Source organism: Misgurnus anguillicaudatus, chromosome 18, assembly GCF_027580225.2.
Source record: "Misgurnus anguillicaudatus chromosome 18, ASM2758022v2, whole genome shotgun sequence".
In the NCBI taxonomy this organism is placed as follows: domain Eukaryota; kingdom Metazoa; phylum Chordata; class Actinopteri; order Cypriniformes; family Cobitidae; genus Misgurnus; species Misgurnus anguillicaudatus.
The window spans coordinates 31,959,608-31,978,188 of record NC_073354.2 but is presented as its reverse complement, the minus strand read 5'-3'; the positions used below and the strand labels follow the sequence as shown (position 1 = coordinate 31,978,188).

At 35.9% G+C, this 18,581-nt stretch overlaps 1 protein-coding gene across 1 annotated transcript in view; it reads right to left on the bottom strand.

The window, feature by feature from the left end:
- Positions 1–1,934, bottom strand: part of cep85l (centrosomal protein 85, like) — an 87,404-nt gene extending 85,470 nt beyond the window's left edge. Inside the window, exon 1 of the mRNA XM_055187147.2 lies at positions 1,858–1,934. Coding sequence (XP_055043122.2) covers positions 1,858–1,873 — 16 coding nt within the window. The 5' untranslated portion in view covers positions 1,874–1,934. The remainder of the gene's footprint in view (positions 1–1,857) is intronic.
- Between the last annotated feature and the right edge of the window lie 16,647 nt (positions 1,935–18,581).

Sequence of the window (18,581 nt, the reverse complement as noted above, 5' to 3'; positions counted from 1 at the left end):
ATCTTTGTTTTGCTGAACACAGGAAGGTATTTGTAATCACATGAGCACCATTAACTACCATAGTAGGAAACAAAAATACCATGGAAGGCATTGGTGCTCAAAAAAGGTTTGGTTAGAAACATTGCTAAAAATATTTTTATTTGTGTTCAGCAGATATATATCTGCTGAACACAAATAAAAATTTTTTATATATGTATATATATATATATATATATATATATATATATATATATATATATATATATATATATATATATATATATATATATATATATATATATATACATACAGGTTTGTAACAACATGAGGGTGTGTATGATGACAGAATTTTCATTTTGGGTGTAAGTAATCATCCCAAAAATCCCATCTCCTAGCACCCACCAAAACACACCACAATAACATAACTGTAATAGAGAAATCTGTATCATTTACTATAGTAATCTGTAAAGTGTAGACTACTATAGCAATTACTTTGTTGTAGTATTAACTAGTGAATTGATAAATACTGTAGTAGGATTTAAAAACACTTTTAATTCAGTGAACTATAATAAATACATAGCAACCCTACTGCAATGCCTTGTGAGTTTATTGCATGCTCTCATAATGTAATTGTAAAATTAAGAGTCTCAAATTATGATTTTGTTCCATTGATTTCAGATTGAATTCAATCTTTGACCTGGCCTTACTAAGTCAATATTAAAGATATCAAGGTTATATTTTCACAGAATGTTCTTTACATTACAAAACAGTAAATCACACTTTTACTTCAGTAAATCTTAGTTTGTTTCCTTTTGTAAAATTAAATAAAAAGTTTGGTTACTTTTGCGAAAAATTGTCAAGCTCAAAAAAATGTGACATTTGTTTGACACACATTAAAAAGTGAACAGCAAAACAACATTACAACTATATTTTCCATAAACCACCCATCTCATTATTCTCACTGGAGATCATGTTTTTGCAGAACAAAACTCATTGACCCTCATGGAGATGAACGAATATTGTTGCTACTCAACGCAAACACCACACTTCCTCTCAGAGGACGATTCACTACACCACTCCAACATTGACAATTTAACTCCCATATTTTGCCACCGATGTGGGATTTAGCTTGGGACAACCAGATGAATATTCCCTGAGGTTAAGAGCGTGTGGGATTTCGAAACAGGGCATCAAGAATCAGTGTTTTGTTCACGTTATCAGACCAGTACAGACTGAACCCAGCCCCCACTTCCTGTCTCACTACCAGGAAACCAATGATCGCACTTCATCACAGTGGACGTGCACATGTATACGCCGTCTATATCAACAGTACCAGCCTGTAGTCAAATAAACACTATATAGTTTTTCACCAAATTTACTGTAAAGCAACATCAGTATATCAAATGTATTGTTTCTGTGAATCACCAGGTTGAGCGTTGCATTAGCAGTGCAAAGGCCATGCGTTCAATCTCAAAATAAGTGTGCTGTAAATCCGATTAGATTAAAGCATCTGCCAAATGCATAAATGTTAAATATTCATACAAGTATGGCTTCCTGTTTACAAATCAGGCTACTAAAGAAAGACTTCAACTTCTTAAAAACACACAAATTCACCAAAATTCTATTTAAGACAAGCAGCAGCAAATTACAGACTATCAACTACATAATCCTAGCAATCCTATTTCTTTATCCACACATTTTTATTATAAAGCATGAAAGTTCAACTGCATTCAATTGTTGTGACTCTAAAAGCTTGTTTTCCAATTCAAATCCATTCAATTGCCAACATAAATATCAGTACCTTGTATTTTCATGACTTGAAAAGGAGCAAATGACAAACTAAAAAGGAAAATACAGTCATACAAATGTAAAACTTACAGTCGTTGGTCGTCATAGGAAACGTGCGTTATGCAGAAGTAGCGCGAGGAAGTGGTTTTTGTTTAGCATACGGTAACTTGTACGCATTCAGCCAATGAGATTGCATAAAACCCATCACAGACACTTTTTGAATCGGTGTGGCAATATGACTTGCTTCCGAGTGTGATTATAAAACATTGATCCAGTCATTTGGGGTACAACACCTGTTTTGACTTTACATGCTTCCCACAAAATGAGGATATGACAAACAATAAATGAAACCATTTTAATTATAGAAAACAGAGTCTGTTTGGTGACCATTAGCACGTGTGTGATCTGTAAAGGTCAGAGCTTTTGTAGTTTTCAAAGCCTCTTTAGTGCCTCTGTTGTTAAACACCTCACAGCATGAAGAGTCTGACCTCAACGGGCAGCTAAAGATCAAGATACCTGTCCACATCTGAGGGACATTTATGAAGTGTTTGTCAACCTAGAGCAGATTTTAATTGACTTAAAAATGTAAATTCTGGCACTATTTATGACCCTGATTCTACATTGATAGATCAATTTTTTTATATATTAAACAATACTTAAAATATCTTAATTTACTTAATATCCTCAATCATTTTGACCCATACATTGTATTGTTGGCTACTGCTACAAATACACCCATGCGAATTAAGACTTGGCTTGACAACCATGGTCACTAGTACATTTTTGTATGTGCCTCAGATGGAGCAATTCATACTCGTATTGTTTTTGGGATTTTTGTTGTTGTTGTTTTTTGCTTTATATACTAGTCAACATTTGAAGTGGATCAAAAAAGTTTATCAAAGTTGTTCTAAGACAAGAATGGGTATTAGGGATTGGTTTTATGTAAACTTTTTGGAATGGTTTTGATCCACTTCGAATGTTGACTAGTAAAATATATATTTTTAAATCCATTAATGTGTGCAGGAGATTTGCTTTAGGGACTTTGGAGGAGCACAGAAATAGGCCTATTTCTTCAGACGAAAAGCAATTTTATAACAAAGTGAGTATTTTGTGCAAAACATAAATGTATAACTATTTTCAAAGTATTTTGTAATGTGTTCTGTATGTGAATTCTGTAATGCATTCTGTAAATATTCGTTTCTGCGGTGTTATACTTAAATATTGTTTTTTAATAATGAATATTTCCCTTTTATTTTTGTTTTATTAACAGAAACGTTCAATATCCAGTCTGAAGGTTGGACCGAGGATCATATCAACTCCTTACAACTACTGGTTCATCATATTCTGCTGTTATTATGTGAAGACCAACATGGATTTAAATGAAGTCAAACTTGTTTGTATGAACTGAAGCATCCCATAAACTGTATTTATAAATATCTGTACTGTTGTTATACATTGGGAATGTGCTTTTTAGTTGTCTCGGATGTTCATATATGTTAATTTAATGAACACTTAAATGCATGATACACTGAGGACAATTTTTCTGTCATAAATAAATGGGTGATTCTCACGAAAACTTGGTTTAAAAATGTCAAGCATGAAAATGTAAAAATTGCTTAAATTTACTTTTTTTCCACCAGACATTGAAAAACAAAGTCTGGAGTAAATGGGAACATTAATTAAAAAACTTTTACTTATCATTTAACAGTTTTGGTAACATAATTTAAAAAATTTGTCCTAAAAAATCTCATTACCGCAACAGTCAGAAAACATCAACACTGACATATTTTTAAAATGACATGACAAACCTGAAAGACATAATTTGGAGACTCTACACATGCATTTAAAATCAAAGTATTATGGTCTTCACATACTAACAGCAGAGTATAATTAAAAAAATTTGTCCTATTATTAAATTAACATTTAATAAGCATCTGTTGCGGTAATGATAATCAAAATGTCGTGTAAGCATTCTGACAAGACAATATTTCAAATTAACTGTAAAAAATGATCTTACCTGGTAGCCATCTTGAAGTAACTGGTCCATGTGCTTGGTCACTCAAAATCAAACTTTATTAAAATTCTGTATGTGTGCTTAAACTGTTCTCAAAAAGTGTTGCGGAGGATGAGAACATCAGGCATGGACACATCATTTTCCAAATTTTTCTTCACTATTATTATACATGAATATTCAGTAAATATTTTTTCTGTCATCTAAAATAGTCTAGCAAAACATCCAGTTATTTTTTTTCTTAATATTTTTGTGTTAATTTGAATAAATTATAACGCATGTTCAAACACAGCTGGACACATTGCGGTAATGAGAATTTCAGCAGAAAATGAGATAAAATGTACAATTATAAATTCTTATGTTGAAATCACACATTGTGCAAGGTAGAACACAGTATTGTGTTAATTCTGATGCTTTTTAATGTTACTATATTACACATTTTAAATCTAAAATCATTAGTGCCGTGGTGTTTCAATGGTTTCGTGAGAATCACCCAAATGTTGATCAGATGACATTTAAAAAAAATCCTTAACAGTTTTATAATGATAATGATGGATTATTAGGGTATTGACGGCCAGATTTACTAAACGGGGCAAATCAGCATGAGAGCACAATTCCAAAAAAGCGCTGATAGGAGTGGTAATATCTGCGGGTTATTTACTGGAAAGGCACAAATTAAATAACACATGCGCAACAACTAATTTCCATAATGACCAACACAATCTACTAATAGCAGCGCAAATTAGATCAGGGTATTAAAAAAAGTGTTACGGCCAAAATCAGTATTGTATCAGGTCAGTATTAAAAAGTAATTCTTAATTTTACACAAAATCCAATATCCGCCATGTTATTCTCTCATCTTTTCTCACTTTTTTACAAACCGCAACAAGGGCCAGTCCTTCTTCTCTGCAGAATTCAATAAATCCACGCAACCAATCACATGCATTGTAAACAATAATGGCGGCGCTTTGAATACACACGGAATCCTAGTTTTTCTCATCTACTTTGTTGTACTTTGTGATAAAAAAAAGTAATTTTGATGGCATTGATAATCCTGTGGTGGTTTTCTGTAGGGGGGAAGAAACGTAAGCCATCAAAATCTAATAATTTACACGAGAGGCACTCAGAAGACGAAAAAATGCCGGCTGTTGCTTGTTCTCACCCGACGGCATCAAGCTTCTGTCATGCTAACACATTTACTCCAGGTGAACTTATGAAAAACATTCCATTATTTTACTCAAAGTCAACGAAAATCAAGCAGGACCAAAACATTTTACAGCTGATCTCTTTGAAAAAAGTTCAGCGACGACGTCCCAATGATCACAGCAGCAATGACAGTGTTCTTAATATGACAAAGTGTTTTGATGAATGCCATTAATGTTTATTTTGGTAACACTTTACAATAAGGTTCATTAGTTAACATTAGTTAACTACATTAATTAATGTGAACTAATAATCAACTGCACTTATACAGCATTTATTCATCTTTGTTAATGTTAATTTCAACAATTACTAATACTTTTATTAAAATTTTGTTAATGTTAGTAAATGCACTGTGAACTAACATGAACAAGCAAATAAAGCTTTATTTCTATTAACTAACATTAACAAAGATTAATAAATACTGTAACAAATTTATTGCTCATGGTTTGTTCATGTTAGTTAATACATTAACTAATATTAACTAATGAACCTTATTGTAAAGTGTTACCTTTATTTTTTTAATCGGTGTATACCACTAGTCAACTAAATGAATATAACATGGCAAAGATGAATGCACATTTATATATTGATTCAATAGATTTACAGCATTTTGAAAAAAAACTTTCATGGATTTATTGCATTTTGCGGAAAAAGTCATCAGTTTTTATAATAAATCTTTGAAAATCAAATTATGGATTTGAATTTTGAATGTTAACCAACAGCATGTATCATTTAATACGTTTTGTTTAATAAAGATGTAAAGTTTGAGATTGTTTCACGTCATTCATTTTCTTTTTAGGGGGGCTCAAAGGAATGCTGTTGAGCCATTAAGGATGTTGCATATTTCACAAACTTTTACTAAGTTTGAGTAAGCGTTTCTCAGTCAGCAATTTTCTTTCCAGCTAACAGACACTGACTGACCATGAGGAGGATGTGTTGCCCAATTTCACACCCACTTATAACCTTACAAGCAGGCCTGTCACGTCAAAAACACACTATTAAAAATAATAAAATATATGCTTGATGATTCTTTGTTGAACCAAAACTGGTTCTTATATCATAACAAAAAATCGTTTATTTTACATGAAACTGAGCTTACTGCATAAGATCACATACAGCATTAAACAATCCTGTCAATCGCTATAACTATTGTTTGTCCCTGCAGCATTCTGGGTGGAAAACAAGTCGGTTTAACCTACATTACACCTTCGGCTTTATGTAACTTAGTTACAGCAGTCATAGCAGCCTGTTTAGTTCTGTGCAGGGCAGGCACACGACCATAACACCTTGACGGTAACCTGTAACAACTTTTATAATTCCACAAGACAGCTTATCATGATTTATTCACTAAGAGTCTCACACTAACAGACTGACTCATAAACTTGCTACCGTTTTATTACTTACCCTAAAGGTGGGGTTCCAGCTCCGGTTTAAATGGAAAATAACCGGTTGTGCCAAACAAAACTTCAGCTCTGTTCAATGGAAGAGAGTTTCAGACATGTGTCTCTGACATGAGCCAACACATCTACTGAGACTTAAACTGTCAAAACAACCTGCTGGAAAGCTGCAAGTTTCATGTTTGCTTTAGCTGAGGAAACATATGTATTATTTGTATACATAGAAATAGAGTCTACAAATAATATAATAATTATTAATAATTTGAAAGGAAATTTGAATATGTTTTAATTTTGATGTCCTATGTCAATATTAAATGGGAAGTTACAGAAATTTTAAAGGAATAATATGTAAGAAATTTATATCAATAAATCATAAAATGGCCCTGATATGTCACTAGACATCAAGAAATCATTTTCATTTCAAATACTTATATCACTGACAACAGTGGTCTGGCCAGGATATTGTCATTTAAAAAGTAAAGTTGCAGCCCTCAACTGATGTTTATGTTGTCATTTTGTGTATTGGCCACCAGTTGTGTGATTGCAGTACCAGTTTTAGCCACACATTTTGTGATTGCAATACCAGTTTTGGCCACAATCCTACATACTGTTTCTTTAAATATTTAAAAAAAAGTTTTTACACTTAATGGGTTATTTTCATTGTGTCAAAGAGGGACAAATTTAACTTGTGCTCGGTTGTTTCAAACAAAAACGCTGGGTTGTTTTAACCAGGGAAGTTAATATTCAAGGACCTTGGGACTTTCCAGGTGCAAATCCCCCTCAAATTCAAAGACTAAATGTGGGGACACATTTCAAGTGAGCGCAAGGTTACATCGTATTACCCTTTTAAGATATATTGTAACAGTTCACTTTTAAGGGAACTCGTGCTGCGTCACTGCGGTGACACTTTGGGGGCGCATCCAGGGGTAAGTGCGTATGAATGTGTATATCAAATTCAACCAATGGTGAGGCTAAACGACAAAGACAGGAGCTGTTTCTCAAAACCAAGTACGCCAAACTCGGACTTGTGTCCTTCGTAGTTCGAACTTGCAAGTTCAGACTCGGAAGAACGAACTCCTGACGCGAAATGCATTATGGGAAACTTCGCTGTCATAAGTCCACGCAAGTCTCCTCTGATGCATCCTCGATAATATGGGCGGATCAAGAACACATCCGGGGATTTTATGTGAACTTGGGCTTGATGCGAACTTTGAATTGGAACAGTACTTGGGCCGCGACTGATGACGTTTCACAAGTCCACAAGAACGCAAGTACAGACAAGAACGCATATTGAGAAACGGCTAGGGTGACGCGGGAGCCAGGAAGTATATCGCTATCTGAAATATTGCCAAAGGCCCTGTCCCAAATGGCACACTCCGGACTTGTGGTCCTTCTCAGAGTCCACACTTTGATGACATCACGTAGTCCAGACTTTAGGGACCCTTGATGCGAGTCCACGTGGGTGCACCGGAGTTGTATTTTGGGACAGACTCGAGCATCGCACCGGAAATAGGTAGAGAAGTTGCCCGTCGGTGTGAACTCCTCCCTTCCGTCGCCTGATTGGTCTGATTGCCCTTTCGCAAGGACTTCTGGGTTGGCAAAGTGCGCGAAGCCTGCTGCAGTGCAGGCTTCGCTGAAGACCGCATCAAGGGGGCAAAGGAGGCGCTGATGAGCACACTTCAAAGCGTAAAAATGACAGATGGGACACCCTACGGACTCGTAGACTAAGCGAGAACGCCACAAGACCGAAAGTCCACATGAAGTGCGCCATTTGGGACAGGGCCAAAGACGGCATACAGGGACCCAGGAAGTAAGGCAAGGGAGACGCAGCGTCAACAGTTACATACGTAACTCGAGACGATTTTTATGTGTCAAACACAACTATGCAAAAAAGCATTTTGGTATGAATAAACATTCGCATACAGAAGATATAAGCATTTAAAGTGAACAGTTTAGCACGTGTGCTTAAAACATCTAGTATTTTTATGATGATATCCTATTCCAGAAAACTTCTTGCATAAAATAGATTCAAGCACTTTCAATGACCTGTATCTATGCATGTATATTATTTTCAAAAACTTCCCAGGGCCTTGAATTTCCCCCAGATTCACAAACTTTCAAGGATTTCAAGGACTCATGAGAACCCTGTTTAACTATCGTTGGGTCAAAATATAAACATTTTCTTGGTTTAATTTAACCCAATGCCTGGATTTGTCCCTTGCTGACCCAATACTGGTTTGAAAATAACCCAGTATTTGTTGCCTGTATAAGATGTTTTTACATTGTATGCCTCTGATTTTCAATGTAGTATAAGGTTTTCGAACCACCCTGTATAGAGCAAATATTTTATGATCATCTTTACAACACTGGGCAAGTGGCTCTTTTTTACAAGAACAATCCATGCCCTCCCAAAACGATTAATATTTATGTCCGGAATCAATCCATATGAGACATTCCGGCTACGGAAAGCTAAAAAAAACAATCCTACAAAACATAATTAAAGCTCCCAGTTGTAGGATGCCACAGGAATGATGTAATGGTAAGTTTGGGGGTGTAAGTGTTCTTGGTGGCACATTCAGAGGCGCTAAATCAATAATGCTTCATTATTAATAAGGACACTGATCCATCTGCAGGAAGTTTAGGATCCATTAAAGTCTCATCTTACCTTTAGCCCGTCTATACAGAACACTGATGCCCGGCGAGCCATGACTTCAGACCTTGACCCAGTCAAATTAAAGGTTAGACTTCATAAAGTAACTCCTGAGGAAAAGGAATTGACATCATTGATGACACAATAAAAGCTTTGTACAGTCACATTTTAACATGCATCAATATTAATGGAGGTGAAACGCTGGTGTGGTGGGAACTACACATTTTCGGGCTCATGCCGGTAAGTTTGAATCCATTTTCTGATCTTCTTCTTCCTCATAACTTTCCTTATGAATGGAAGTAATAAAATGATACAAATAAATACATAAATATATAAACAAGACCCAGTCGGTAAAAAAACAAGCTTAAGTCACTTTTTGTGATTTACTATAAAATCATCCAACATAATGTAAAGGAACATTCTGTAAAAATATAACCTTAATATCTTTACTATCAACTGCGTATGGTCATGCAAAAGAAAACAATGTGAAAACTTTGATGCTCCTAATCTCATTAGATCGACACTTCATCTTAGATTTTACAGAGTTTCACAAATACATATTTTACACAAACACGTGATGTATTTTATTGACATGTTGGTAAGTTTAAGACAGAATTTTCATATTTGGCTGAACTATCCCTTTAAATCGGTCTCTTTGTCTGGAGCCATCTTTGTGATACTGACCTTAGAGAAGGTGGCAGTGTTTGTCAGATCACCTGACGCAGCAGATCCTGTATGGCGGAAACAGGGATCCTATTATCACCCACTGCAGCACCTTCATTTCCAAACTCCCGATGGAATGCAATCGGTCACCATGACAACAGGCAGCATCTTTTTACCATGTCATCATGCACAATTCCCAGTGGTTCGATTGCTCAAGCCTGAAAACATGTCTTACAGGGCCTGCTAAGCACCCAGCACTTTTAATGGTTGACTTTACACAGGCATAAAATCACCATATTTGCTTGTCGATTGCAACTATTGTTAATTAACAAATTGTTGCATGGCTAAGAAACCTGGTTAAGAAATGGTAAGAAAAAACCTCTGAAAGAAATCTTATATACCCATGACATTATAAACAAACTTTAAGGAAAATATAAACTGCTACACTGTTAGAAAAAAATCATCAAAATATGTACTCCAGCTGTTACCATGGGGCAATACCCTTTAAAAAGGTCTTAAAATGTACAGAGGTCCTAATATGCACCATGAGGTGCAGATAGGTATACATTTGGTACCACTCTGATGTACCGTTGAAATACTAATATGTACTACCTCTGAGGTATTAACTTGCACTATATTTGGTAACAGTTTGTACCTCCTAGGAACTAATATACACCCTATTTGGTACCAGTACATGCCTCCGAGGTACTAATACGCACCCTATTTGGTACCAGCACGTACCTCCTAGGAACTAATATACAGCCTATTTGGTGCCAGTACGTACCTCTGAGGTACTTAAATACAGCCTATTCGGTACCAGTACGTACCTCCAAGGTATTAATATGCACCCTATTCGATACCAGCACATACCTCAGAAGTACTAATATGCACCCTATTTGGTCCATCACGCACCTCCGAGGTACTAAAATGCACCCTATTCGGTACCATCACGTACCTCCAAGGTACTTGTATGCACCCTATTCGGTACTATCAGGTACCTCCGGGGTTCCTATATGCACCCTATTTGTTACCAGTATGTACCTCCGAGGTACTTTAGTGCACCTTATTCGGTACCTGTACGTACCTCCAAGGTACTTAAATGCACCCTATTTGATACCAGTATGTACCTCCGAGGTACTTAAGTGCACCCTATTCGGTACCTGTACGTACCTCCAAGGTACTTAAATGCACCCTATTCGGTACCAGTACGTACCTCTGAGGTACTAATATGCACCCTATTCGGTACCATCACGTACCTCCGAGGTACTTAAATGCACCCTATTAGGTACCAGTACGTACCTCCGAGGTACTTAAATGCACCCTATTTGGTACCAGTACAGATGTGGCCTTTAAAAACGCGCGTTTTCTCCCGCGGCATTCGCCAATTCGTCTCGCAGAGTCCCGCAGCATTCTGCAAGTGCTTTCGGGGGGGCTACTTTTCCCTTTCCCTTAATGTGTTTCGCTTCAAAGAATATCCACCAGGTGGCGCATAAAAACATTGTCATTGCCGTTGTTTCCAGAAGTTCATAAGGGCATTGCTGAATATGTTACATTGAATTGCTGTTTTTGAAGTGATATGTCAACCCCTTCTTGCCAGCATAACAGCGCATACAAATATTAAGATGACTGTACGTGCAATGCGCATTTATAGTAAGTGCAACAGATAATTTAGTGTGAGCCTAATAAACGCGACTCGTGATATAGGGTTGCTATTTACAATGAATATCTTAATTATTTGTGTTGTCGAATTTTGACACCGTTTCATTGTTTGTTCATAATATTTATAATTGTCAGTTTTTCAAAAAAGTATCAATATTTTAAAGAGATTAATGTGGTATAAAAAAGACATGTTTTAAAGTTTAAAACGTTGTAAAAAATATAGTAGTATTCTTATATTTTAAGAATAACAATATGATACATTTATACTCCGTTAAAATGCTTTACATATGGAAAGAGGAATTCTTCTCATAACAGATATTTTTATGTTATTATTAAGACGTAGGCTACATCTAATAAAATAGCGAACAGAGAAACTGTGCCTTTTGCGGACGAAAAACACCTCAGAAATATTGAGTTTATGAATATTTACACTTACAATATGTACTTTGTGAAATGTGTGTGTAATAATTTTATAACATGTGGCTGTAGAGACAAACACGCTGCGTCGCCTTTCAGATATCTTACACGTTCGCATTCAACACTTTTCAAAACGTATTTATATTAAATCTAATGAATAATTATAAATTATGACATGAGAAAATTAGAAGTGTGCAAAAGAGCACAGTTCAGATATTGTTAATTAAAGCGGTTTTATACACCTTTCTGCCTTGTTTAAATTAACAAGAATTTTATTTGCCACTGTCAACACGTTTTGTGATTGATTTAATGATTTATTACAGAAACTTCTATGAAGCAAAGCTATTGTACTAAGCATCTATATATATATGTAAATAAATAAATATATATATATATATATATATGTTATAAATGTTGTAAAAAAAATATATTAGTATTCTTATATATTAAGAATAACAATATGATACATTTACATTGCGCTAAAATGCGTTACATATGGAAAGAGGAATTATTCTCAACCACCACCAATAAAGTTTAAACATTATTTTTTAGAAAAACGCCTCGGAAGTGTTGAGTTTATGAATATTTACACTTACAATATATACTTTGTGAAATGTGTGTTTAAAATAATAAATTTCATAACATGTGTATAAAGACAAACACGCCGCGTTGCATGATTTTATAAATACCGAGGTCCATATAAGTATTTTCTAGGGCATGCACCCCAGGAAAAAAACTTCTTATTTCCCTGCTCTACATATATGAATTTTAATAAATCAGAAAACCAAAGAATCAAATACCTATAGATTTCAAACCATATTAGTATGCAGAAAACTTTTGTTGGTCATTAGGAATACATTGTAATAATTATTTTACCATCCTGGGCACACTGCTGCACACTTTCTCTTCTTTTGTTATTTAATTAACTTTAATGACTTTAACAGGTAGGCCTTAGGACTAAATGCAATAAAATGTTCAAGCCAAAATATGAACATTTAAACTCCGTGCACGCGCACTACGGGTGGATGAAGCGTTGTACCGCGCACGTGATGCATCGTTTTCAAGTTCAAGCTTAGCAGCACAACACAGTGAATCTAATCATTATACAGTAAAAAAACATATCTTCAAGAATTAAAGGGTGGCGTTGAATTTTGTTAATAAACACGCTGAATAACGGAAAGTGAATTACTGAAGGGAGTAAGAGCAGCGCATTAAATCTGGACACCCATATGTGCTCAACTGCAGTAATGTTTCTTGTCCTGTCACCTTGACAGTCACTGCGGTTTCACATTTCTCGTCATTAAACTGCTGTATATAATAGTCAGCGTTTGATTACTTAGGCTACATCTTTCTTGCACTACCACTAACTGCGCATCTGACCTGTTGCACCTCTGTCTGACTGGTTTGATTTTATTGGTCATCTCGGTTTCATTTTGACTTCATCTTAAAACTTAATAGACCATTTAACTGTTTGTACACAATGACATGGCACCGTATGCGTGCGCATTTGGGCAACGGAGCTATGGCAAGAATCATCAGCAACTGACCCATTTCACAAAAAATTCACACGGCCGCGCCGCTCCATTAGCATGCTACACTTGCTACTTTAGCGGGTTGAAATGCATATACATATTAGGCTATATATTTGGTGTGTTTGACTTTCTGCCGAACTGCGCGATCCAATCGGCATATGAAATTACTATAGCGGCGCGAAAGTGACTGGGGAGCAGACTGGTGTAGCGCTACAAAAACCCACAGCCGAGTGACAGCAAAGTACCGCGAGAGCGATTCCAGTTATCACGTGGAGAAATCCGCTTTGAATCGCTCTCGCGGTACTTTGACATCACCAAGAGGTCTGCTTAGAGCAAACTTGTGACTTGCATAACAATGACTTTGTCCCACCTCTGCTAAGACGTCACATGCCGATCGGTCTGCGCGGTGCAGGAAGAAGCCACACGAGCGCTGAGCGTTGAGTCAAATTATAAGACGAGCGTAAGAAAATGATCGAGGTCTGGTCAGGGAATTAACCCAACACAAAGTGAAAATGATAGCAATGACTCTAAGATCTATGGACATGCACATCAGTGTTTTATTTGTGTGGAGAAAAGGACAATTTGAAATAGTGTCCAACACAATACTCTACCATTATACTCAAATAAGTAGGGCCTACATGCACTGCTCCCAAACGTGATGTGTTTTGGTGTTGCTTTTAATCTGGAACTTGGTGTATTTCAAATGTGTTTGTTAAGTGTCTCCACATGAAAACGGAATGCCCTCCCCCCGCACAGTCCTGCAATGAGAACCAGAAAAACCGGTTTCTAACCATTTTATTTACATGTGAATAGTGAGAGAGCACCCCCTCAGGAGCTGTAGGACGGTTTTTTATAAGCGTAAACCAGGACTAAGCCTTAGTTTAAATAGAATATAAAATTAGTTTTAACAAACATGCCTTACTAAAAACATTATTTGTCTGCATTTTGAGGCAAAACAAAGGGCATGGCCGTCCGGACCTCGGTAATTTTCTGACGCTTGTCTTATTTGACTCAATGCTCAGCGCTCGTTTGACGATCTTGCGGCGCCACGCAGACCGATCGGACGGCATGTGACATCCCAGCACCGCGAGACAGCAGGCCTACAGCATGCTTTTGAATAGATCTCACGGTAGTGTGATGTCACAGACCAACGGGTTTGCGCTGCGCCCCATTAGGTAAAATAAAGTGAAAATTATTCCTAGATGACCAATAAAATCATACCAGGCAGACAGCAAAGGAGGACGGATACCTCAGTTAGTGGAAGTACCAGAAAGATAGGTTAAATTGGGCCGGAGCACAGCTCCGCCTCCTCGGGTCCACAACACACCTTGCCGGAGCTCCGGTCCGTCTCCTTCAGCAACAGGGTTTGGTAAAATATAAAGTGTATAAAGTGTGCAGTATACAAAAAAATGCCAACAAATTATTTCTAAAAGTAGCAATATTTTAAAGAGATAAATGTGGTATAAAGAAAGACATGAGAAAAGTAGAGGGATGCAAAAGAGCACAGTTCAGATATTGTTAATTCAAGCGGTTTTATACACCTTTCAGCTTTGTTTGAATTGACAAGCATTTTATTAGGCACTGTCAAAACATTTTATGATTGATTTACTGATTTATTACAGAAACTTGTTGTCAGAAGCAAAGCTATTGTACTAAGCATCTTTATATGTATGTTTTAAATTTAAAAGTGTTGTAAAAATATATGAGTATTCTCTTATATTAAGAATAACAATATGATACATTTATATTGCGCTAAAATTATTTTGCCATATAAATTATTCTCAACCACCACCAATAAAGTTTTAACATTATTCTTTAGGAAAAAAACGGCGTTTAAACCCGTGGAGCGAACAAGAAAACATATGTTTATATGCTCATTCGGCATATCATATGATATTTTTTATTTAGTTTTACAGTTTTAAAAGTGGCAAAAAAAGTTCTTAAAATCTAACTGGTCTCTGTAAATATAACTGCAGATGACAGCAGATTAGATTCAGTTCACCTACTAAGAAATAGGAGAAGCGATGATTTGTGATTGATTGGGGCTAATAGAATGACTGCCACACTCAAAATACACCAAACCAAATGAGCACTTTATATTACACTAAAGCAACACACAATGTGCAAGTCATGACCATGGCCGGGTTTCCCAAAAGCATCGTAAGGCTAAGTAGATCGTAAAAACGATCGTACGAATCATCTTAGAATTACGGGCTGTTTCCCAAAAGCTTCGTAACGTAAGTTGCACTTGAAAATCATCGTAGATCTACGAATGCTCTGGAGTAATCGTTCATTCATAAGTGCTTTTGGGAAACCGGGCCCAGGCCTTGACGCTTTGTGTGTTCGACTTTAAATGGTGGGGCGCTGACTGGTCGGCGTTTGACATCAGAGTACCGCGAGAGCAAAGGTAAAGTCGGACCATTTTGTAACATTTCGACTTGCTCTCGCGGTACTTTGATGTCTTCGGTGCCGAACTGTCTGCGCAGCGCCACAAAGAAACGCCCTTTGACTCTTTACAGCAGAGTACCAGCAACATGAGAAGTGGTGGCACGCAAAAGGAAGTGAAGGTACGCAGTACGCTAAAATATAAAGTGTCTGTACTGCGAGCACTGGTCTAGTTATTTACATCGTGTGTTGCTCTTTCACCATTGTGCACCCGCGCACTCGCTCTGTAGTTTGTAGCTCGCGCTCCGGCTTCTGTAGCCGTTTCTTAATACAAAGTACAGGAGAGTGGAGCAAAATAAGCCTTTATCTAGGCAACCATACAGATTTGTAGCCGTGTGACCACAAATACAGGTAGCAACCATAATTTATATTTGGCTATGTTAAGGGGAAGGACAAATTAAAGAGTTATGATTAAAGTGATTTTTTTTACAAAAAAATCCTATCCTATCAAAGTAAAATTTATACATACCAGGTGGTTATGTCAAAGTAGATTTATTCAGGTCTAAATATACCATAAATATTGGTGATAGGCGAATGATTTAGCTAAAGATTAGCCTGAATTACTAAGCTAGGCAGTTTTCCCAAAATGGTGGCTGTGGGGCAAAGTGAACCACCATGAGGCACTGTCTGAAACCACTGAATATGTTTCATTAAAAAAAATATCTGTGTAGTTTCGCACAACTGATTTGTTCATTTTTAAACATTTTAGAAAACATATCATGCCAAGACATTACAATATTACTACATTTTTATTTTATGCATTTGGCGTTTTGGTCCATACTGAAAAACAAACTTACCACTAAGAAACGTCCATTGACAATCTCCAAACAATAAGTTGTTCCTCAAAATCTGTATTTTCATCTGATACAGACTCAAACATGAGTGGATGACATCAGAGTACCGCGAGAGCGATTGAAACTAACCTCCTCCGCCTTATTTCTCGCGGTACTCTGATGTCATCTGCTTGTCTGCTCTTGCGGCGCTGCGTAAAGTTGACCACACCTAAAAACCGTACTGCTAAACTCGACAGGAATTCTCTGTGTATACCAGCACCTCCTTTATTAATTGTATAGCAGGAAAACTTATTTTTTACTTCTCAGCGTGAAAAATAGCTTGGTTTGGCGTGTGAACTGATTATGTCAAATTAAGTTACCCGATATCCACTTAATTTTAGTTATAGAAATTCATTTAAAATAACTTACAGCGTAGTAGGCCTAGATTTGCGTTTAAACAAAGCAACTGCAAGGTTTTCTTTTGATTCGCTCGCTGAGAGGAGATTAGAATTGGGGGTTGGCAAAGAATTGGCAGACCTGGGGGTGGGTGGTTTTTAATTTCTTGACTTTCTGTGTCAGTGGTAGCTGCTACTAGACGCATTACATTTTGGAATGAACTTCCTTCATGTCGTTTTATTTATACACTGTAAAAAATATTTTCTGAATTTGTAAGTAAAGTTAGCATTAAATATGTATTACAATTTTAAATGAATTTTTGCTTTTATTATAATTATAACTTAAATAACTGTAAAAATATTATGTGTAATTTTTAATGTGTAATATTAAAAATAATATTACACATTTTTTTATCAAAAAGACAAATAACTTGATTCTCATTAATAATAGGCATGGAAAACAAACTTCTAATTTTCAAACCCTCAAACAGCTTGTGCCTATCTGCGTTGAACGTGAGAGCGCTGTAAGCGTTTATTGTGTCTTTCAGCACATTACATATATGACCCATTCTGTCTAAATGAGTGGGATGTTTTCAAATACCCTATTAATTAAACATCTAATACGTTTTCTGAGAGTGAAATGATTAATACTAAGATGCATGTCATGTCTGACATCTTGGTTTCGGTTTAAAAACATGCAGGAATTTGAAAATAAAATCCGGAACTTGCTTGATGTTTAAAAAGTTATTAAGAGAGATAAAGTTCGGGACTGATTTATGTTAAAAAGTTATTAAGATCAACAAGACTCGTACTGACTGACAGATCCGAAACCAACGCACAGACACGCAAGTACCTGCTGACAGAATAGTAAAAAAAATCTGTTTTGGCAAGAATTTACGAAAGCATATTAAGCATTACAAAAAACTTGTTAAGCTCATTATTAAATATGTCCATAGCCTACAGCGTTTGCGCGAACAGAACGAATTGTTTAAAAAAACTCTCTCATTAATCTTCATCTAAATTAATAAATAATCAGATATTCGTTTATAATTTTAAATAACAGTATTCTCTATTATTTAAAGTCAGTTTTAGTTCAAAACAAGCAAAATTATTTTAAACAAGGTAATTAGAAAGTTGTAATTCAAATGTTTCAGCTGTTATTTACTAACTTTTTTATGTTAATTGCAATTCATGTCATAATAATCTTCAGTATACATTTTGCTTTTAAAATGTTACATTTTCATATTTTTATCTATTTACTTGTTTATTTTATATTCACCTAGATTGACAATGAAGCTGGCTTTAACTTGAAGTAATTTAAAGATCATCTGTGACCGAAGTCACGGAGACACGGAGTTATTAACGAATATTTTATTATCAGAGTGCAGCATTTTATCAAGGTTTTCTGGTCTTGTGTAATTAAATAAAACAAAAAAACTAAAATGGTAATTTTTTACAATTGGATTAAAAGAAGCTTGATATTAGGAGCGTTTTAAAACTAATTCCAAAACATCTCGAGTTTCTAAATAAGGGACGCGCAGAAAATGTCATTCATTCATGTAATTTTATAGATTACACTCATTCACTTAACACACATATTATGCGTGCTTTAAGGGCTTTATAATTTAGCTGTAAACACTTGATTATGTCTGGCCGAATATTTTTTCTG